The sequence below is a fragment of the Magnolia sinica genome, chromosome 7 (genome assembly GCF_029962835.1).
Source record: "Magnolia sinica isolate HGM2019 chromosome 7, MsV1, whole genome shotgun sequence".
Taxonomy (NCBI): domain Eukaryota; kingdom Viridiplantae; phylum Streptophyta; class Magnoliopsida; order Magnoliales; family Magnoliaceae; genus Magnolia; species Magnolia sinica.
Window position 1 is genome coordinate 47,860,946 of NC_080579.1, and position 25,060 is coordinate 47,886,005.

General features: G+C 39.5%; 1 protein-coding gene across 15 annotated transcripts in view; it reads left to right on the top strand.

The window, feature by feature from the left end:
• Positions 1 to 25,060, top strand: part of LOC131251328 (alpha-mannosidase-like) — a 150,827-nt gene that overhangs the window by 64,996 nt on the left and 60,771 nt on the right. For all 15 annotated transcript variants that reach the window (XM_058252000.1, XM_058252010.1, XM_058252005.1 and 12 more), the window contains 2 exons: positions 20,946 to 20,993; positions 21,177 to 21,296. In XM_058252000.1, the coding sequence (XP_058107983.1) occupies positions 20,946 to 20,993; positions 21,177 to 21,296 (168 nt within the window). The remainder of the gene's footprint in view (positions 1 to 20,945; positions 20,994 to 21,176; positions 21,297 to 25,060) is intronic.

Genomic DNA, 25,060 nt, shown 5'->3' on the forward strand with positions numbered 1-25,060 from the left:
GCTATGATCAATTTTCATCCACAACAGGCATACAAATGATGCGTATGGGCATATAAACAGGTATGATATCCATTATACTAAGCATGTTATCAGTGTGTCCTATCAGGCCAAGCACACTAACATGTTATCAGACATATCATGAGATGATTAACCCTAATTAGCACATCATATACAACGAGTGGGAACTAAATAACAGGCCCCACTAGAAATATAGAAGTCTATGTGGTGTAGCCCACGTTAGACTAATATCAACCCCTCATGTAGCCTGTAAGGCATATATAAAAGGCATATACCAAGGCGGGGTCCACTGGAAGTGACCTGGATGGACACCCACATGTACAACATGTGTGCCTCTAGGCTACCTATCTATTTGGGCACATGGTCCACTGACGATGTCCCAAAACAATCAAATCATGCTAAACATAAACAACATCGTGCTCATCATCAATACCACTTCCACCATCAAGTTAACAATACTACAATCACCATCATTTAAAATCATACCCATCATTATCATGTTACCACACACGTATCATCATCTCAATCGTTAATAGGTATGTCCCACCAAGGTGTAGCTCCCATATTGACCTTAGACGTGCAAGGCATGCGGTCCTTTAGGTCAAGCGTGAGTCCCACTTGGTGAACTAATAGGCCAACTCAAAGGCATAAACTTCCAACCACAAGGCTTTTAATGGTGTGGATTTAATTCCAGAACTAAGTGGGACCCACACATTCCACCATCAACTAGAAACAATACACAATCTCAAACATAAGGACAACATGCTAACATATTTCATGTCATACATCATATTGGGCCCACTAGCCACATATACAAGCAAACCAAGAAAAAGCCCAATTATCTAGTTTATGAATTCTAAAATAGGCATTGCTAAGTGTGGTCCACTCAGTGTTCGAAATATTGGTATCGCATGATGTACCGCACCCTTCGGATACAGATACGTATCGGTTATCGCACGGGATATATCGTTTGTATCGCATAGTTTATCGCACTTTTTGGGAAACATGGGGAAATATTGGGAAAATGGTTGAATTTTTTAATGAAACTTTGGGAATTGTTAAAAAGGCCCTTAATACACACTTTTAAATCATAACATCTCAAAAAAAAGATGCACATAATAAATTTCCTTTGTATAGGGTCTTAAGCTATGCGATGTTTAACTGAACTAATGCAACTATATTTAAATTGAATGCATGATATTTATAAATATATCATAGTCATGTATGAAAACACAACCAATTCATTGAAAAGCAAAAGAAGAACTGAATGAGTGAAATTTGAGAAATATACATATCAATGATAGGGACTAATTGTTGTCTAGACCCACATAGAGTTGTGCGGTGGCTCGTAATCATCATCTCTTTTGCTCATATCATTTTAAGGCTTGAACACAAAGCTGTCAGTATCTGTACATCCAATCCGTCAATCCCTTTTGCTCATATCATTTTAAGGCTTGAACACAAAAATGAGGTAGATCCAACGATCAAGTGGACCACACCAAATACCAAATAATAAGCTTGGTTGCATTAAATGCAAGAGTGTGTGGTCCATTTTAGCATTGAATCTGCCTCATTTTTGTTTTCATGCTTAAAATAATTTGAGAAAAAGGGATGGACGGCTTAGATGAAGCGAACAAACAAAAATCAGCTTGATCCAAAACTTTAATGGCCCCCAAAATGTTTTTTATGGTCGACGGTCATTCAACACTGTTTCCTGTAATGTGGTCCACTTGAGATTTGGATATACCTCATTTTTAGTTTCACACTGTAAAATGATCTATATAAAAAATAGATGGAAGGCATGAATGAAACACACATCATGGTTGGTGACGTCACTTCAGTAGCGATTTGGAGGAAATAGGCTGAAAATTCTACCGTTGAAACCTTACTGGGCTCCACCTTGATGTTTATATGATATCCAAACCTTTTACAAGGTCATTCCCAATAGGATGAAGTGAAAACACCAAAATTATAGCTTGATACAAAACTTTTATGGCCATAAAAATGCTTCAACGGTGTTCATTGAATTGAATGCCCACTTTTTCCTCTTGTATGGCCCACTCGAGTGTTAGATACACCTCATTTTTTGTTGCACATCCTAAAATGATCTCATAAAACGAATGAATGGAGTGGATGTCTCAAAAACATTTCGGTGGGCCCTACCTAGCATCCTTGTGCAGGAACATCCTCCGAGAGGCTTTCTGCAGGAAATCTGCGTCCCTTATATGCGCCCCTCATAGCACAAGTGACGTCACCAAGTTACGTGGGTCCCACCATGGTGTATTTTTTCTTTCCACACCATCCCTCCATTTGAATAGATCATTTAAGGGCATGAGCCAAAAAATGAGTCAGATCCAGAGCTCGAGTGGACCCCACCACAGAAAACAGTGGAGAGAGTGACGTTCACCATTAAAAATTTCTTGAGGGCCACAAGAGATGGATGATCAAGATGATATTTGTGTTTTCCATTATTCCATATCTTCTTGGACTTATGAACAGATTAGATCACAAATAAACATTATGATGGGCCCTAGGAAGGTTTTGAGTTTCAATGGTGGGCGTCACTCTCTCCGCTTTTTTCTGTGTTGGGGTCCACTAAAGATTTAGATCTACATCATTGTTTGTGTCATGCCCTAAAAAATTATTTCCAAATTAATGGACGGTGTGGAAACGACACACATTACCGTGGGACCCACAGAACTTGGTGACACCACTTATGCGATTGTGCAGTGAGTAACTACGCTTAGCGTACTGTGTAAACTCATGTGAGGTGCACCATGATTTATGTATTTTATCTGCTCCGTCCATCCATTTTACTAGATAATTTCAGGGCTTTAGCCCAAAAATAAACCATATACAATGTTTAAATGGGCCACACCTTACAAAACAGTTGAATTGAACATCCACCGTTGAAAATTTCTTGAGGGCCACATAAATCTTGGATGATTGGATCAATCTTAAATTCGTATTTTCCCTTCATCCAAATCTGTATGATCTTATTAACGGTTTGGATGACCGATAAACATCACTGCAGGGCCCAGAAAGATTTCAACGGTGGAAATCAGATCACCACTGTTTCCTGTGGTATGATCCACTAAAATTTCTAAGTTTTGGGATCAATCCCTTAATTTAGATGGGAAAACGGATGGATGACGTGGATAGACCACATACATTAATGGTGGGCCCAACTGAGTTTATTGAGTACGATAAGAGCGTGCTCAGTGAACCACCACGCAGCCGATCCCCTTTTCACCCTTCCCGCGCCCATCTCCTTCATTTTCCCTCTCCTTCACGAAGTGTTTTCCCTCTCCTTCACATAGCGAGGGTTCCGGAGGATGATTTCTCATTCCCTTTCCTCAATCCGGCCTAATTTCTCGCCGAATCTCCGAGAAATCCGCACGGGCATGCTCCAATCAACGAAGAAAGAAGGAAATTGAAGAAAATAGCGAGAAAAATCGAAGAAAGGGGGATACAGATACTTACCTATTGAATGGCCCACCTCCGATCACCGCCACAGCCTACGGTTACAGCTACTCTCCGATTTCTCTCTCTTTTTTTTCCTAATTCAAATTTTTTTGATTCTCCGCAACCCCGCATCGGCTTTTTATCACCGTGGGTTGCTAGCTACAGTGGGACTCGTGAGTCCCCTGCAAACGCACCTGTGAGTGTTCGTGAGTCTGGTTGTTGATTTCCGACAATAATGGAGGAGAAAATACTGCGATATCGTACAATGTGGGTTGTATCGGCAATATCGACGATATATAGCGCGATATCGCACGATATATCGTTTGATATCTGAATTTTGGGATTTTTGGTATCTTCCTGGGGTTATCGAACGAGTTTCGTCTCGCTGGGGGCCAATAACGATAATATCGGCCGATAGTATCGATATTTCGAACACTGGCTCCACTTGACTAGAGGTAGTGTGCAAGGCACGCTGCTTAGTAGGCAATGGGCCTGCCCAACGGTCTTAAGGAAGGTTACCATGGTGGGCTTCTCACTCCCAACGATTTCTCTTCATGTTGGGCCCACCTGGGCCTTAGGGTTGCCTCATTTAGATGGGCCCAAGGCCACCCATATCTTAGGACAATAATTGGGCAGCAAGATCTGTCCACTACATATTTTACAAATTATATAACACCTATTTACAAAACATGTTAGGTGAGCTTCATTACATAAAGGGTAAGGCTCATACAAGATAGCCTACACTAGATGGCCCACCTAAGGTTTTGAGCCCACCAGCACCTGAGAGTTCATTTTCAGAGTTTAGATGCTGCATTAAATGCCTTGGGAAGGTGGTGGACCCCAATGATGTGGCCCACATGAATTCTATATCAAACAGACTTTTGGTGCAAGGTTGGTTCTGGGCCATTTTCAAGTTAGATTCATGATCACGTGGGGTCCATAAATGGTGAAAGAAAATAGCCACTAGGTAGCTCTATGTATGGGATTTAAAAATTATAAGGCAGGCCTCATTGGTTGAGTATATACAATTTACAGTGATGGCCCAAACATGGGCAAAATGTGTAGGAAATACAGTGCAGAATTAGTTTTGGCCCAATTTTGAGTACGTCCCATGATCATGAGGGACCACCTTTCAGCATGAAGTCAGATGCCCTTGGTATTCCTATATATGGTCTTTAAAAAAATATAAGATGGGACTAACTGGTTGTGCACACATAATGTTTGGTGTAGGGCCAAACATAGGTATGTTAATTTTCTGCACAACCATGCCTAGCCCCATTTTGAGACCTACTCCCCGATCTTGTGGGGTCTGATTTAGCCTAAGTAAAATATTATTTCTTTATTCATTGGTATGGGTTAAAGGTTCCAAGTGGTGGCCCGTACATATCTTGTGCGAGGGGTCTACTACAGAGGACCAACGTTTGTACAAAACACAAATAATCAGACAGTTCTCAGCAATGGGGTCTGTCACAACTTTGGGCCCACTTTCCAAACATTTGGAGTTCATTTCTGACAAAAAGGTAGGACATCCCAGCCCACGGATATGTGGATTAAACATCCCCCATAGTCAGACCCTTAACTACAGAGTGTGGGGCCCACCACAAGGTGTCAAAGAGGCCTACATGCAACACAATTGGCTACTTACAAAAATTCCAGCAATTAGAAGGTGCAAAGGGAATGAAATAGATCTAATGGCAAGTGGGGCTCACACGTTGGCAAAACATAGATAAGAGACACACAAAAGTGCACATGGGTGTCCATATTGGATGAAGTAATAAAACACATAAATCACTAGTGGTCCCACTCCCAAGTGGATCAATAAGAGGATAAATGTTATGGACAACATATATATAACATACACATCAAGTAGTATATGAAATGTATTGATCAAATCTCTATGATCAGATTCTCTATTGGAAAATCCGAGCCAATGGATGGTTTGGGAATACATCATTTAGTATAAATATAGGTTTCCAACCATACGAGGCCTTGGATCTATTTAGACCACACAACAATTCAAGATTTACCCTTACAGAAGCATCTTTTGGTCTAGAATTTTCCAAATTTTATAAACAATGAATCTGATCACAAGGACTGTACATATGATTATCAACTAACTTAAGGTAAGGAAAAGTATAAAATAGATCTGTCCGTTGGAATCCTAGATATGGCCCACACCATACGTAGCCACAACAAGCCCTCAGATACATTTTGGTACTGGGCCAAGATCTCAATCATCCAAACTCTGATCGAGGCTTATTATATACCGTAGGAAAGCTACTTAGATTTTCTACGAAGCCAACGGAATATATCTTTCTATTTAGTTCAATAAAGGGACTAAAAAGGGGTATGTTTTTGGCAAATCGGGACCATCAGTGCGCTTCTGGACAACAACCAAGTAAAATTGATGCTACGGAAGATTGAACCGTTAGATAGCCACAAAATTTGGTCGAAAGTTATCTCATAGTGCGATTCTTGTTATTATCGAGTTCTAGTTAAGATCTTAACATTGTTGATTTTATACGATTTTTACAAGTTGCTGTCTAGATATGAAAACTGGATTACATGTGAAATGTGAGAATATAATGTACATCATGGTGGGCCACATTGACGTGGGCCACCTTGCTGACCACCATGGCCAACCATACATGCACACAGGGGATCCACATTAGTGGGCCCCACACACATCAAGAAAATACAAAAGGAAGAAAGAGGAGGATGAGGAGGATGGAATGAGGGGGTTGTACACTCACCTCAAATGCATGGACGGCTAGATGATGATGATGTGTGGTCTACTCCCTCTAGGTTTGATGGTGGGCAACACCTTGGCCCCCCTTTCTCTCTCCCAAAATATTGAAAATTTCTAAGTGTAGTAAAAGTATGTGTAATAGAGCTCCTACTCTTATATAGAGAATTGGGGTTTGCAAAAGTATGTGGCGAGATGATGTGGCAAGTTTATGGGGTCTTATTGGTGCTAAAAGTGAGGTGGAAGGTGGTGTATGTTATAGGTAGTGGATGGATAGGGGGGATAGTGCTATGCATGCATTGGCCAAGGTGGAAGAAATCTAGGTATGCATTGGCTACTAGATGGATAAAGATTTTGTTGTAGGTGATGCATGGTGGATGATGATGTAGAGTAGTTCAATTGGTTGTTTGAAGTGATGTGGCACAAAACAAGACATGCATTGGATACATGTGTAGGAGGAGGTGGACATGGGCCATGATTAGTTTCTAAGGCAAGGGAAGAGGGCTAATGATGGATTTTGGGGTAGAACCTATTTTTGTCTTATAGTGCGTTGTTTCATATGTGCTAGATATTCATTAGTTATGTAGCGATTGTCCCATGTTGTGATAATTTCCATGTTCTAGAAAGTGGGCTTTAGGCCTACATGGGCTCAAGTTCAATGAGCCTAGCACAATAAATGTTGCTTGTGTTACAAGATACACAATTTGGGTCGTGGATTCCATGGATCGTATCTCACTAACGAAGCGTCGGATTGACGCACCGTTTTCACCATTGCGACCGCTGCAGCGATGCGGTCCACATGACAATGGTTTCAAGGTCATCTAGTACAGATCACTTGGGTGGGGTTGCTGGGTGCATGAGTAAGGCATGTGCTTGTTTGACTAGTGGGGAGAGAGGCATGAGTAATGGATGACTTGATTGGACAACCTTGGAATTTGTGCAAGTGGGCCTTGTGTGCGTTGCATGGCCCACATCGGGTTGTGCCAAAACTCGAACTTCTAATCTAGGGATCATAATGGGGCGTGCTGCGCGGCGTTGTAATCGTAGTGCCCGTGCGGTTGCTAGAGTGCAAGTCTCGGGGTGTTGCGGTACTAAAATAGGGTCGCGATCAAAACTCGTTGATCTATCTTGCGAGGAACACACCAGTGTCGAAGTTGAAGCGTACGGTCGGTTTCACAGTGTTACGGGTCTTACATGACTTCAAATATCTCAGAATATGATACACTGCATCTAGATGAGATGACCTTGGTGAATGCATGAATCTGCTAACAATGCCAACTGCTTGAGTAATATTTGGTCTTGTGATAGTTAAATAGATCAACTTGCCAAACAACCTCTAGTACATACTTGGATCAATTAGAATATCACCTTCAGATGCATGTAATGAGTGCTTCTGATCCATTGAAGATGAAGCAGGATGGGCTCCAAGTTTGCCAGCCTCACTCAGTAGATCGAGAGTATACTTCCTTTGAGATATGAAGATGCCCTTGGACGAACGAGCAACTTCAATCCCTACGAAGTATCAAAGAGGACCAAGATCCTTAATGTCAAACTCCTTGCCCAACATCTGCTTAGTATGTTCAATAAATTCCAAGTCATCCCCAGTGATGACAATATCATCCACATACATGAGTATGATGGTGCGACTCTATTGCCAAGTATGAATAAACACAGTGTGATATGATTGACATTGCTTGAATCCAAACGAGAGAATTACAGAACTAAACCGTGTAAACCATACTCTTGGAGATTGCTTAAGGCCATAGAGGGCCTTTTCCAACTTACACACTTTCTCTGTCTCCTCCTTATGCTGAAAACCAAGTGGAAGATCCATATTGTCATGCCCCAAACTCGGGAACTGGGCTCACTAAATTCCCGGCCGCTAAATCCGGTGCTGACAGCCTCTGCAGTACCCCATTCTCGACTCTTAGATCACATATGCCAGGTTTCGATCCTGGGATCCTACAAGGAGGATTTTCAGGGTAAATTTTTTTTTTGGTAAAGGAGCATAACCATAAGTGTTCCAAAGTCACAAAAACATGCTCCTAATTTGATTTCAGAGATCGAGATGTTAGGTTGCAAACCTTCCACACCGCCTATGGATGCTACTATGAAACTTGTTCCTGATGATGGTGCTCCTCTCTTTTGTCGAGCAGGGTGCCTTCAATCTGGTGAAAATTCAGGGTCTTCGATTGATCAATAGTCTGGTCGATCAATCGAGAAAATCTCGAATTAATCAGTTTAGTCTCTGGACAGTTTTGGACATGTTCGATTAATCGAACATCAGGGCTCGATCAATCGAGAATATTTGAAAAAACCAAGTTTGCTCTTTGGACACTTTTGGGCACTTTTGATTGATTGACAGAAGGAAGTCGATTTGATCGAGGGTCCATCGATCAGACTCGATCGATCGAAGGTGTGCAGCTTTTGCGTAAGCGTGTAGTTTTTGTTTCTAATTCTGTATGTAGGTTATATAAACCATGTTATTGCGGGATTAGGGTTAATCTCACTTTGTGCTAAAGAGAGCTAGGGTTTTGAGAAGGGGAATTCGTCTTGAGAGGCAAGGGTTTTCAGATTTGTAAGTTGTCCATCTCTTGTATTCTTTTGTTTATCGTGGATTGTTTGTCACTTGGTGCCGTGGCTTTTTCGTGCAAGGCTTTTTCCACGTAAAATCAATGTGTTCTCTGTGTTTGCTCAAAATTTTTGTTTCTTTTTCGCGTGTTTGATTCGTTCTAAGGTTGCTTACATGTGTAACGTGTGGCGGCTGCGCATAACAAGTGGTGTCGGAGCGTAGGTTTTACATTGGGGTGTTTAGATTGGATCTGAGACATGGGTTCGAAGGGATCGAATGTGAAGTTTGACATGGAGAAGTTTACAGGCAAAAATAACTTTGAATTATGGAAGTCGAAGATGAAAGCACTCCTAATTCAGCAAGGCATGTCGTAGGCTCTCCTTCTAAAAGCGAGACATCCTAAAACTATGAAGGAAGATGATTGGGATGACCTAGATCAGAGGGCGATTAACACAATTCAATTGTGCTTGGTTGATGAAGTCTCTATAATGTTATTAATGAGATGACTATCCCGGGCCATGGGTGAGGTTGGAGAGCATCTACATGACGAAGTCACTCTCCAATCACCTATATATGAAGAGATAACTGTACACTCTGAAGATGGCAGAATGGTCGGATCTCTCTGAACACATCAACGTCTTCAACAAACTAGTTTGCAAACTGACAAGTGTGGCAGTGAAGATCGATGATGAAGACAAAGCCCTAATGTTGTTGATGTCCCTTTCGGATTCCTACGAGAATCTGGTGGATACTCTGTGCCATGGTAGGGACACCTTGGACCTTGATACCGTTATCTCGATTCTTCAGTCGAAGCAACAGAGAATGAATAATGGTGGGGAAGGTACTTCTACAAGGGCACTGGTTGCAAGGGGAAGATCGTCTGAACGAGAGAAGGGTAAGTTGCGATCGAGGTTCAAGTCAAAGGGCAAAGAGAAGTTGAAGTGTTAGAATTATAGCAGGGTTGGACATATGAAGGCTGCACAAGTCCCATAACCCAAAAAGATGAGAATTCAGATAATTCACCAAATGAGGCCAATTCAGCGAAATCCAATGAGGAGACGAGTGGCTGCGACGTATTATCTCTGTCCATGGTCAGACACTTATATAACGAGTGGATTTTGGATACGAGGGCATCGTATCACATGTCCTCATCGGAGTTGGTTCACCACGTAAAATGAGTATGATGGTGGCTTGGTTCATATGGGCAACGATCATGCCTGTAAGATGATTGGAATTGGATCTGTTCGTATAAGAGTGTTCGATGGGGTGGAGCATAATCTGACAGATGTGAGGCATGTTTCGGACCTGAAAAAGAATCTGATATCTATGGGAGCTCTTGAGGCACTCAAATGCAAATTCGCTGGGTATGAAGGTGTCCTGAAAGTTTCAAAGGGGGCACTCATAGTTATGACGGCATAGAGGATCGAAAATCTTTATAGGTTAATCGGGAGCACTTTATCGGGTGGAGCTGAAGCGTCTGTAGCGGAATCCACATCTGCACGTGTGTGGCATGCACGCGTGGCCACATGAGTGAGCACGCTAGAAGGTACTATTCGATTGTGGTTTAATCCCTGCTTTTAAAAATTTTGATTTAGATATTTTTAAGCATTGCATATATGGTAAACAATCATGGTTGCTATTTAAAACTGGGAAGCATATTAATAAATGATAGCTTGACTACGTGCATTCTGATGTGTGGGGGCTCCCACCTGTTGTTTTTAAAGGAGGGTCGCCATTCTTTGTAAGATCATTGATCACTTCTCTAAAAAGGTGTGAGTTTATTTTCTAAAACATAAATCTGATGTTTTGGCCACTTTCAAATCATGGAAGGTTATGGTTGAAAAACAGTTAGGGCGGAAACTGAAAGTTTTGAGGACTGATAACGGTGGAGAGCTTACTTCAGAAGAATTTAATCAATTTTGTAAGAACGAGGGGATCGTGAGGCATAACACAGTTGGGCATAAACCAGAGCAGAATGGTGTGGCAGAGCGTATGAATCATAATCTTTTGAAAAGAGCCCGAAGTATGCTAAGTAATGCTGTGTTAGGCAAAGAGCCATGCGCTGAGGCTGTTAACACGGCTTGCTATTTAGTGAATCGTTCCCTGTCTACTCCAATTGATTGCAAAATTTCAGAAGAAGTATGAAGTGGTCAGGAAGTTGATTACTTGAGGCTGTGGATATTTGGTTGTGATGCTTACTCTTATGTACCGTCAGTTGAGAGAGATAAGCTAGACCAAAGGGTGAAGAAGTGTATTTTTGTTGGCTATGGTGATGGGGTGAAAGGATACATATTGTATGATCGGGTTTCACTGAAAATCATATTTAGCCAGGACGTTAAGCTTAATGAAGGTTCCTTGTTTCGGAAGGATGAGCACAAGGAAACTGAAAAATCGGTTGTTGACGTTGAAACAGATAAAGGTGAAACACCTGAAGAAGTTGAGCTGCAGGAAGAGGTACAGTAAGAGGTGGTTGCACCACCTGTTAGGAGAAATCCATCGAGAAATCGCAAGTTACCAATGAAATACAAGGATGACTTAAACGTTGAGTTTGCCCTCATTATGGATGAAGGGGATCTTTCTACCTTCCAGGAAGCATTAGATGACCGAGATGTTGAGAAGTGGATGGTGGCGATGCATGGTGAGATGGATTCTCTGTACAAGAATAAAACGTGAGAGCTAGTGGAGCTTCCCATTAACTGAAAACCGATTGGGTGCAAGTAGAGGTGGGCATGGGACAACTCGATCCGGCTAACTCGACTCGTCCGACTCGACCCGAACCAAATGGGTGAGTCGGTCCGAATAGAGTAAGCTTCGCCCAATCCGAACTTAAACTGAGTTGAGTTTGAGTTACCCAGTAACTCGACCTAAAACTCGATTCGGTTAGACTTGACTCAATCCGAAACCCGACTCGACCTGACTCTCTAATCCTACCCCGACCCGTTCCCAACCTCTCTCTCTCCCTCCCTCATCCTCCTCTTCCAAGCCTGACAACCACCCACCACCATCAACCTCCTCTCTCTCCTCTCCCCTCCCTCCCTCCCTCCCTCTTCCAAGCTCGGCAACCACCCACCACCATCACCCTCCTCTCTCTCTCCTCTCCACTCCCTCCCTCCCTCATCTCTCAATTTGACTCAGTGCCAACTCGACCCGACTCGATACTTCTGACCGAATCGGACTTGGTCCGGATCAGTCTAGTCTAGACCGAACTTGGATCGAGTTAGGCATGCTGGACTCGGTATCGAGTCAGATCGAGTTCGGGTCAGGCCTGTTTAAAAACCGGATCGAGTCGAGTCAACCCTAACTCGGTCCGACTCAACTCGATGCCTAGCTCTAGGTGCAAGTGGATCTTTCGTAAGAAACTGGATAGGTACAAGGTGAGACTAGTTGTGAAGGGCTATGCTTAGAAAGAAGGCGTGGACTTTGGTGAGATATTCCCACCAGTTGTGAAGCAAGTATCTATCAGATTCGTTTTGGTGTTGGTTGCTCAATACAATCTGGAATTGGAACAGTTAGATGTGAAGACAACTTTTCTACATGGGAAACTAGAAGAGTAGATTTACATAAAGCAACCTGAAGGTTTTGAGGTGAAGGGAACAAATAATAAGGTTTGCAGATTAAAGATGTCGTTATACTGCGTAAAACAGTCGCCTAGGCAGTGGTATAAAAAGATTGATTCTTTCATGTTGAGTCGGCGGTTTATTAGAAGTGAGTTCTATCATTGTGTCTACTTCAAATCACTAATTGATGGGGAATTCATAATTCTGGTATTGTATGTTGATGATATGCTTATCATTAGCCATAACATATCTAAAATCAACATTTTGAAGGCTCAGTTTTCCAAGACATTCGAGATGATAGATTTGGGGATGCGAAAAGGATTCTCGGCATTTGTGTACACGAGGACGGGGAAAGGAGCAGGCTATGGTTGTCTCAAGAGGAGTATCTTGAGAAGGTCTTGGTCAAGTTCGGAACTTGATAAGGCTAAACCTGTTAACACACCCCACATTGCTCACTTTTGGCTTTCCTTGGAGCAATGTCCTACCTCTGATGAAGATAAGCAGTATTATGTCTCGTGTACCCTACTCGAGCTCAGTTGACAGTCTTATGTATGTCATACTTTGTACAAGACCTGATATTTCACATGCAGTGGGTGTTGTGAGCAGATACATTTCAAACCATGGCAAGTAACACTAGGAGGCTGTGAAATGGTTACTTCGTTACATATGAGGTACGACGGTCTACGTTTTGTAATTTTGAAAATTTGAGGAGAAACTGGTAGGCTATGTGGACACCGATTATGCTGATAACGTGGTCAATAGAAAGTCGACTTCTGGTTACTTATTTGTGTTAGCGAGTGAAGCGATCAGTTGGATGTCGAAACTTCAGTATGTGGTTGTTCTTTCCACAACCAAAACTGACTATGTGGCAGTGACAAGATTCAAGGAAGCAGTTTGGTTGAGAGGTATGATGAATGAGTTGGGGCTTCAATAGTAAGTCGTGCCTGTGCATTGTGACAGTGAAACTGTGATCACTTTGGCATAGAACTCGGTATACCATTCCCAGACTAAACATATTGATGTGCGTCATAACTTTATTCGATAGATGCCAGAGGAAGCGAGTGTTATTCTTGAGAAGATTCACCCCAGCGAAAATCCGACAAATATGCTTACGGAAGTGGTTCCTGCAGAGAAGTTTAGGTTTTTCTTGACTTTTCTGGGCTTGGTGAAGGATGAATGAAGACAAAGTGTGCATATGAAGTGATGGTGAAGCTATGTTGAAGATTAGAGATGGGGATAACAACTTGGATTAGCAGAGACGCAAGATTGAAGCCACGGTGGAGATTGTTGATCAAGGTGCCTTTAATCTGGTGAAAATTTTGGATTTTCGATTGATCGACAGTCTAGTTGATCAATGGAGAAAATCACGAATTAATCAGTTTGGTCTTTGGAAAGTCTTGGACTTGTTTGATTGATCGAACATCAGGGCTCGATCGATCAAGAATATTCGGTAAAGCCAAGTTTGTTCTCTGGACACTTTTAGGCACTTTCGATCGATCGACCAAAGGTAGTCGATTCGATCAGGGTTCAACGATCGGACTTGATCGATTGAAGGTTTGATCGACGGTGCACGCAACTTCTGTGTAAGTGCGTGGTTTTTGTTTCTAATTCTGTAATCGGGTTATATAAATCATGTTATTGCGAGATTAGGGTTAATCTCACATTGTGCTATAGAGAGCTAGGGTTTTGAGAAGGGGAATTTGTCTTGAGAGTCGAGGGTTTTCAGATCTGTTAGTTGTCCATCTCTTGTATTCTTCGGTTAATAGTGGATTTTTTGTCGCTTGGTGCCGTGGTGTTTCACACAAGGGGATTTTCATGTAAAATCACTGTGATCTCTGTGTTTGATTCGTTCTAAGGTTGGTTTCGCGCCTAACATGTGGCGGCTGCACACAACATCTTTGATCTCAGGATGTACCATTGGTTGGTTGGTTGGCTTATTTATCTCACTATTACCCGACCGGATTTATCCTATGCCGTGGGGGTTATCCCTAGGAAAGGTTTGCTTTTTCAATAGTATGGTCATCTTCATCTTTCGGGTTACTCTGATGCTGACCGTGTTGGTAGTTTACATAATTGACGATCCACTTCTGGGTACCGTATGTTTGTAGGTGGCAATCTTGTCACCTAGAAGAGCAAGAAACAATCAGTTGTTACGTGATCATCTGCCAAAGCTAAGTACAAGGCGATAGCTCATGCCACCCATGAACTTGTTTGGCTTCTCACCCTCTTACAAGAACTTGGCTATAGTCCTTCCAGCCCCATTCCTCTGCACTATGACAATCAGGCCGCCATTCATAGTGCCACCAGCCCAATGTTTCATGAGCGCACGAAGCACATTGAAATTGATTGTCACTTTATTCGGGAGAAGGTGGCTAACAAGGAGATTGACACTCCCTTTGTTCGTTCCGTAGAACAACTAGCTGATGTTGTCACCAAATCTCTCACTTGCAGTGCCCTTCTATGTCTTATTGGAAAGTTGGGCATGATTAACATCTATCTTCCAACTTGAGGGGGAGTGTAGGAAAGGTGGTGTGGTGTAATGTACTTCATAAGTTAGTGTTTGGATGTGTTGTGTACCATTGTGCTCCTCAGGAGTATGTAATAGTGTTTCCTTGTGATATACAAAGTGTGTGTTAGGGCTTGGCTCTCTAACATACAAGAGGCTCTCGTTTCCTAAAACTCTTTTCTCTCTCATTCTTCCTTCTCCTTTTCATTTCTTCTTTCTTCTTCCTCCAAACCACACCAACCTACTCTGAGTTTGGGCCTTTGTGAGTTCAAATTCTTAAAGATATTGAGATCCCATTTACCGTTGCGGCATTTGCCCGTGTTCAACATGCAGTTACTATAAATTCACATAGTTTGTCTTTATAAGACGACTTTGCATTCGTTTCTACATATGATAGAGGAGATGAAGGAAGTCGTGGTGGTGGATATAGTGGTCATGATGGACATTTTGGGGGTTGGGATTTAGGGGAGGTTGCTTTGAAGGTAGAAATAATTGGGGAACCTCGAAGCCGTGTACATGTTTTGGTGGTAGCCGAGGTCATGATCGTGGTAATTAGCAGTGCTCCCATTATGGTCTTAATAACGACACTGCTAATACGTGCTGGGATCTTATCCGTAAACCAACTTAGAAAAATCATGCTCGCTCTTTAGATGATATGTCTCCAAACCCATCTTCGCTCATTCTGAGTCCATTACTGTAGGTGATACGGTTACCTTGTCTAATGAAGAGTATGCCAAGCTTCTAAAAGATCGTTCCAATCATGCATCATCCTCCACAACTACTCTTACTCAGCCAAGTATGATTTGTCTTGTTTCTTCTTAAACCGTACCCTAGGTCATTGACCCTAGAGCTTTTGTTCATATCTAGTAAGCACAGTGCATTTTCTCAATTAGTCAAGTTTACCTCCACCTCCTCTATGACGGATGGTACTTTTAACCTATTTGTTTGGGTTGGGTAATGCTCGCCCTACTTTATCACTTTCATCATCCATTGGTGCTTTAAATCCCTAAATTTCTTTTTAGTATGATGTTAATAAGTAAGTTAACCAAATCCTTAAACGGTTCTGTCACATTTTTTTCCTTCCTATTATGAATTTCAAGATCTAAAGACGGGGAGGATGATTGGTTGAGGACATGAAGTAAATAGACTGTATTACCTCAATAGTGGAATAACTAGAGTTGCATTATGAACAAATATCTCTCCATATTAGTGGCATTTCAAGCTTGGTTACCCCTCCCAAAGCAATTTAAAGGGTCTCGTTCTGTCATTGTCATTTGTGTTTGAGTTAGAGTGTGAGCCTTGTGAGTTAAGCAAGCATCATAAGGCGCCATTTTTGCCTCGTGTGGAGCAAGGAAATGAAAAACCTTTTTATTTGGTATATTATGATGTTTGGGGCCTAGTTCATATTACTAGTTTATCTAACTTCAAGTATTTCATTATTTTTATCGATGATTATTCTTGAGTGACAATGTTATACTTGATGAAAGACCATTCAAAAGTGTTTATTTATTTATTTATTATTATTATTTTTTCCTTAAGAAATTTCATATAGAAGTACAAACACAATTCAATGCTAGGTTTGTAATTCTCCATTCCGACAATGTTAGAGAATATTTATCTGATGACTTTAACTCGTATCTCTCATCTCATGGGATTATTCACCAAACTTCATGTGCTCACAAGCCATAACAAAATGGTGCAGCAAAATGTAAGAATCGTTATTTACTTGAATTTAAAAGGGTGTTGTTTTGAATATGAATGTTCTGAAAATGTTTGGTGTGATGTGGTTTTAACTGCATGCGACCTAATAAATTGGATGTCGTCATCTGTCTTAGATGGAAATCTGCCTTTTTTTCTACTTTGTTTTCTCAAATTCCCACCTTTTCTATTCCTCCTAAAGTATTTGGTTGTGTTTCATGCATAATCTTAATCATGTCCAGGATAAGTTTGAGCCAAAAGCTATCAAGTGTATTTTTCGTGGATATTCCCATGCATAATCTTGTCTCCTCCAAATGTTATGTGTCAATTGATGTCATGTTCTTTGAACATACTCCATATTTCTCTTTGGGGGAAAGTCTTTGCAATTTGAAGAAAGTGCTACTATTTTACCCATTGTGCAATCTTTGCAATTTGACGAAAGATCTCCTACTTTACCCATTGTGTCAAACGCATCTACCATAGTAAGGGAGATGCTGTACAACACGTAGACCTACCTTCGCAAGTCTACTTAAGACGTTTAAAGCGTGGAGATGGAGTGCATACAAACATGCCTTCTATCAATCCTCATTACCTGTCAGAAGATAATTAGTCCTCTAAATCATCACTTATATCGTCAAATGAAGGTAATGTGTCCATCGCTCTTCGTAAGGGTACACATTCTTGTACTCAACATCCTATTTTCCAATTTATTTTCTTTCCTAGTTTATCTCCTTCATTTTGAAAATTTTCTCTGTCCTTATCGTGTGTCTATTTCTCATTCTTTCTAAGAGGCTCTCATTAGTTTTGGGTGGAAATGAACCATAGAAAAAGAGATGGCTAGCTCTATAAAAATCAAATTGAGATCAAGTGAACTACCTGTCGGAGAGCGTGCAGTTGGGTGTGTACAGTGAAGTATAACTCCGATGGCTCAATTGATCGGTTAAAAGCTTTGTTGGTTGCTAAAGGGTATGCTTAAACTTTAGGAATAAAAAATTTAGAGACATCTCGTGGCAAAGCTTCATTTTGTGTGTGTGGTTGTTTTTATTTGGCAAATATGAATAAGCCTTTGTATCAGCTTGATATTAAGAATGCTTTTCTTTAGGGAGATCTTATTGAAGAAGATTATATAGAGCAACCACCTAGTTTTGATGCTCATGGGGAGTCAGATGAGTTGTGTCGTCTTAGGAAGTCAATTTATGGTTTAAAGCAATCCCCAAGAGCTTGGTTCGATAAGTTAATTAAAGTAGTGTCCGACGTTGTGATGAAATGTAGCTAGGCTAACCACTCTGTCTTTGCAGGCTGACCACTTTGTCTTTGTAAGATGGAGTGAGGTGGGTACCATTGTCTTGGTTGTGTATGGGGATGATATCATCATTGCAGGCAGCGACCGTACTAGTATGAATAAGTTGAAGTTTTTACCACAACACTTTTATTCCAAGGACTTGGACCATCTTTGATAGTCTAAAGTGGGCATCAATTTGCCACAATGAAAATATGTGCTGGATTACAGGATGAGATAAGCCTCCTAGGAGTGAAGCTTGCCAAAACTCCCATGGATACTAATTAGAAACTCAATGTGGATCAAGAAGAATTGTTTGATGATCCAGGGAGATATCATCGACTTGTTGGAAAACTCATCTATTTAACGATCACTCGACTTAATATTACATATCCAGTGGTTAGTCATGTAGGTTCCTTGTGTCTCTCATATGGACGCTATGCTTCACATCCTCGGGTATTTAAAGGGAGCTCCTAGTTGTTGCAACCTCTATAAGTGGAATGACCATCTTCGAGTAGAAGAGTATTCTAATGTAGACTGGGCGTGTTCTCCATCTGACAGGTGATTTACTACTACTGGCTACTATACCTTTGTAGGTGGTAATCTTGTTAAATGAATGAGGAAAAGTAGAGTGTAGTAGCTTGCTCAAGTGCTGAGGCAGAATACAAGGCAATGGTTCATGTGACGTGTGAACTCACTTGGCTAAAGATGTTCAAGTAACCTCTCACATTCCCAACAATCCTGTCTATCGTGAGAGAACCAAGCACATTGAAGCAGATTGCCACTTTATCTAGGAGAAAGTGGCTAGCAATGAAATTTGCATTCCATTCATCCAGTCCCATGGTCAGTTGGCAGATATGTTCACTAAAGCTTCAGGTTGTACTCATTTTGATCGTTTCTTTGTCCAGTTGAGCATTCATGATATATATGCTCCAACTTGAGGGGGAGTGTTAACTGTTAATGGATGCGGGTTGTACCATTATACAACCCACCTATCTCTATCTTCAGGCCCTTATGTGTCATTATTAGTTTTTAGGACATGGTCATTTTGCTTTTGTTACTAAAGGATACACTTCTCATTATTACTTTTATATTTTAATATAAAAAGATGAGGTGAATGAACAAAAACCTAATCCCTCTGTCAACTTCTTTTCATCTCTTTCTTCTCTCATATCTCCTCTCTTCTTGTCAATCGAGTTTACATAAGATATAGAAAAGGATACTAAAATGGAAATCTTCTATTGATGATTCACATCATTTAAAAGAATTACCAATTTATTGTCTATGCCCATGGTTCTCAAGCATCTCACTTGGAGGGTGCATTGTTTTAAAACTGCTAGAAACGTGCGACCATCATGGATGGATTTCGGTGAACAAATTGCATCAAGCAAAGTGTAACTGTCCAATTCCAGACAACAGATGGTTATTCTTACTGGTAGTCTATTTTTGTTTTAACTATTGGCTTTTGGGTTGCGGATATGATGATTGGGATTGTCTGATAGCACAATGGATATTCCCAAAAATTTACCAAGTGATCAGCATTGATTTCTTTTGGAGTTTGTAAAGAATACTAAAAGAACTTGGAGTTCCAAAAAAGATGAACATTGGAAGTGAAAAATTTGCATTTCGATGAAATAAATTCTGAGAGAAATTCTCTGGAAATAAAGTGCTGAAGAGGTATGAAAAATCGTAGAAAGAAAACTTGCCAAAAAGAAATGTGAGAAATAGATTTTCGTTGTAAGGAGATATTTTTTACTTTTGATCCAGGCGATTACATTATATGCTCAAATGGATCTTCCAAATCTCATGGGGCACCTATGTTGGATAAGCAAAATGCGTTGGGTATGAGATCCATATCAGCTATGAGCCAACTGTATTGTTCAGAGTATCCCGGATATTATCAGTATCCCCAGCTCAGCAATGCCGATAACAATGGTAGCGATACCAATAAAATTGGTATTATAAAAAAATTCAGCTATCGGCAATGTATTGCCAATATTTTCAACCATGTAAATTCCGGGTGTCGCTTGTATCACCAAAGTATCGTGATATTTCGATAATATCACCCAATGTATCAATATCACTAAAAATCTGTTTATTAAAAAAAAAAAAAAAAAATCCATTTCAAATTTCTTTTTATGGGCACATGGGTGTATGCAATGTTCAAATTGTCGATGATATTATCATTATCGCAACATGGGCGATATTGAGACCACAGTCTTTCATTTCCTTTCCAGTTGTCGGCGATTTCTCTGTGAAATGTTGTATTGTCAATATTCTTAAATATCGATGGATGTTTGGATAGAAGGTTGGATGGTTGGATGGATGATTGGATGGATAAATGGGATTGATGGGATGGTTGGATTGATTTCTTATGCTAGCACATGCTTTTAGACCCCCATTAAATGGAAACTCATTATTTATACATTCTTTTTGCAATTTTTAATTCCTAAATATACAAATATGTGTATTTTAGCATCTCCTAAAGTTTCATTGAAAAATTCCACCGTTTTCCCCATGTTTTTCCCAATGTTTCCCCACATTTCCGGTTATCAGCGATATCAATATTGTTTCCATATCCCCGGCCAGTAAAACTTATAGTGATATCGATAATTCAAACATCGATTGTACTCAAATATTTGTATTTTACTTTCATTTTATTCATTGATTGTAATAAGTTTCTTTACAACTCATCGTTAAGGATGATTGTTTTAGAGTAGCAAAATCTGTACATTCTTCTTTATGGATGACGTTTGACATGTTCTTGTGTAAAGCAATTCTGCTTAATTGCTAATTTTCTTGTGTAAAGCAATTCTCACTGATTAATGCAGTGGGAAGCCATTCTCAATCATTGTTAAAGCATGGGATATTAATAGAGACCATCTTGCTAGAAAATGTAAAAGAGAAATGCTGCTTCTGCTTGTTCTTTGTGATGTGCAATGAATATTGCATGAACTTAAAAAGAAAAAGAAAAAGAATCGTGCATGATGAAATTGTTGTTACATAATGGTCTTGAAGTATATTTTTATTAGTTTTTTCTTCTTCCTGTCGGTGGTTTTTATCATTCCATGTCCTCACGAATTCATCTCTGTAACAATTTTCAGGTGACTAGACTCTACAAAGACAAGGATCATGCTGAAGTTGAATTCACTGTAAGTTCTTTGACATAATATAAACCTACATTTCCTGATCAGATAACTTGAATTCAGTATGTTTGTGATGTCCACAAACTCGGGTTGGCCAAAAAATTCTATTAGATGGTACTTAGTAGAAATAACTGCAACTTTTGCTTTCTGCTTTTGAGTTTATTAATGATGCCAATTTCCAAAATGAAGATTGGTCCAATTCCCGTGGATGATGGCGTTGGAAAGGAGGTCATTACACGGATGACGGCAAATATGGCCACGGACAGGACATTTTATACAGACTCTAATGGAAGAGATTTTCTAAAACGGGTATGCTTTTATTTCATCCTGAAAGTTTTGAGAGGCGACAGCCAACATGATTAAGGCATCCATGTTAGTGGTGCTGATGTTGTCTATTAGTTGGAGTAGATGAGGTTATGAAGCATATCTTGCAATCTTGGAATGTCTACGATGCATCTCTGCCAGATTCTGCTGTGATGGTTCTCTTGTACTAACTTCTTATAGCATTCATTTCAGCCTTAGTACTATTTATGCTAAATTATGTCAATTTTCTTGCCTTTAAAGTTATTTTTTACATGAAAATCATTTCTTTTGCCAGGCATGTTAAATTCAGTTGGACCTGTGGTTCTGTGAAGTTATTGGAATTGTATACAGTTAATTGTGCCCCTTTCCTCACGTTGTTTCATGCAGCTTGCTCAAATTCCTTATTTTCCTTGTTTTTTTTTTTTTTCAAGTCGTTCCATTCAATGGAGAAACTTATTGCATCGTTCCTTAGCTGCTGACTGTAGGAATTGCTACCATTTGACACCAACATGAGCACGAGCTGCTAGAATTCTAGTTAATATGTAACCATATTTTAGTGCTTCTAAGTTAACCGTATGGAATAGATAGGAGTTTTCACGATTTTGTTCCATTCATTAACATGTTGTTAGGGTGGCTGATTCTAATGACAACCATTGATCACCACTGCTGATCTCACCCATTTATGTCAATCTCGTCACTGTTCTTGCAATCTCACAGCCCGATGTAGTCTACTCGATTGCAATAATTTGATTTACTGTGTTCTCCAACCAACTGGACTATGGTTAAGGGGAAAAGGCATAAAATCTGTTTCACCATTCTCACCCATCACCAATCTCCATCAATGATCGCCCATCTATTTGATCTTGCCGTCTACCTTATCCAGTGGAGTTGAGTGGTATAATTTGTCTTTGGATTTGTATCTAGATGTTACTGTTGCTAAAATCCAATCGTTGTATAAATAAATCAACATTGCTCTGTCCATCTAAAAACCAATCTATCAGCTATTTTGACAACTGCCGAATCTGCCGCGACAATATCATCTTCCCTGTCTAGAGAGTATTGAATCTATCACCATCCTTCGACTGGCACTGTCATCTCTTCCCCACCACATCCACCCGAAGAAACCAACCAGAGCCGAAGTTAATCTTCTAAACCAATCTCCATCAATGATTGGGCCATCTGTTTGATCTTGCCGTGTACCTTATCCAGTTGAGTCGAGTGGTATAAGTTGGCTTTGGATTTGTAACTAGATGTTACTGCATTGCTAAAAATTAAAATCCAATCATTGTAAAAAAAAATAAAAATCAGTGAGCTGATTTGACAACTGTAGATCTAGATTTGCCCTTGCTGTGGCAATCCATCTCCATCTGAATGTTTGCTTCTTTCAACCGCTGATCGAATACATTGTTCATGTTGGTGCCATTCTAGTTGGATCTGCCATTTCATCCTAGCTGGATTGTCACCCATGTCATCACTACCATGGCTGATTTGCTGACTTATTCCAACAAGCGGGTCCACCACTCACTAGCCCCAAATCATCCTTGTTAGTTGTTACAAACAACCCCTTCACTATTTTGGGTCTTTCTTACAAGACAATTTTCTAGGCTAGGCCTTTTTTACTAGACCTGTTGATGCAGGACAAATGATTTAATGCTAGCATGCTACGTGGAGATTATGAAAGAGTCCAATAAGTAATTCAATTAACAAAAGATGCTAACCCACGAATTAATTAAGAGTAAACAATATGGAATAAAATATGATTTAACCTAAATCAAATGCCCACATGCTAAAAAATAACATAAATAAATTAAAACTAGGCCCGATGGAAGGATAGAACTTCCAAATTAGCATAGGCACGTTTTACACACAAGGGACTGACTTGTAGGTTCTATGATTAGGGTTAGGAAGGGAAAAATCTAAAATTTGGAAAATTAGGGTTCATGGGAATTGAGAATTTTGGAATTAAGGTTTTTTAAAATTTGGTAAAAAGATGAAATTAGTGTTAAATTGAGTGAATTGGTTAAGGGGATTGATGGATTTGGGTATTGGTCAAGGTGTGCCAAAACGGTTACGTATCGGCCGTAACGGCCGATACGTAACGGTAACGGTGGGAACCGTTACGCGTTTCGGGGTCGTATCGGCCGTTACGAGATTTTGTACCCGTATCGGCCGATACGGGCCCGTTACGGGGTGTAACGGCTGTTACAGGCCCGTATCGGGCCCATAATGGTAACTTTTTTTTTTTTTTTTTTCATTTTTAAGCTCTGTTTTTGCTGTTTTTTTTGAAACCTATTGCGTCCAAACTGTTTCTCTCCTTTTACTACTAATTTCGACCAACTTTGGATAGGTATTTGAGATAAAAACACATTATATTACAGATTTTTTTGAATCAAAGCTCGGTGGGCCATTTTTCAGAAATTCATCAAAAATAGGTATTTATACTTTTTTTTAATATGTTTTGCTATTTTAATCATGTCATATGATGTGTTAATCATAGTAGAACATGTTAATGTGCATTTTACAGATTTGGGGTGCCATTTAATAATTTTTTTTTTATTTTTTTCTATTTACGCATGAATTTTGGCCCCTTTTTTAAAAATTCGAAAAATCAATATTTAATGGTTGTTTTGCTGTTTTAATCATGCCATTTGATGTGTTAATCATAGTAGAACATGTTAATGTGCATTTTACAGATTTGGGGTGTCATTTTATATGTTTTTAATATTTTTTTTCTATTTACGCATTTATTTTGGCCCTTTTTTTGAAAATTCAAAAAATCATTTTTTAATGATTCTTTTGCTGTTTTAATGATGCCATATGATGTGTTAATCATAGTAGAACATGTTAATGTGCATTTTACAGATTTGGGGTCCCATTTTATATATTTTTTATATTTTTTTCTATTTACGCATTCATTTTGGCCCTTTTTTTGAAAATTCGAAAAATCATTTTTTAATGATTCTTTTGCTGTTTTAATGATGCCATATGATGTGTTAATCATAGTAGAACATGTTAATATGCATTTTACAGATTTGGGGTGCCATTTTATATATATTTTTTAATTTTTTTTCTATTACGCATTTATTTCGGCCCTTTTTTTGAAAATTCGAAAAATCATTTTTTAATGATTCTTTTGCTGTTTTAATGATGCCATATGATGTGTTAATCATAGTAGAACATGTTAATGTGCATTTTACATATTTGGGGTGCCATTTTATATTTTTTTTTAATATTTTTTTCTATTTACGCATTTATTTCGGCCCTTTTTTTGAAAATTCGAAAAATCATTTTTTAATGATTCTTTTGTTGTTTTAATGATGTCATATGATGTGTTAATCATAGTAGAACATGTTAATGTGCATTTTACATATTTGGGGTGCCATTTTATATTTTTTTATATATTTTTTTTTCTATTTACGCATGAATTTTGGTCCTAAAAAATAATTGCAAACACCTAAATGTAAGATATTTTCATATTACATTCATTCTAAGATATCTATCATTGATAGTAGATAGTTAGAAAATTAAATATATGAATTTTGTAATCAAATTCAGGTTATCTGGTTCATAAATTCATTAGACAGTCCGATACAACTTCTCACCAAAGAGTGGACCGTTACACCACCATAAATATGTTCCAATTTGTAAATGAATGCATATTTGGAATGCTTAGAATATTCCGGATTTAATCCATATTTGTTCATATTTTTTTAGTAAAAAAAAATATTTTGCGCCGTTACGGGCCGTTACGCCCCCGTATCACCGTTATG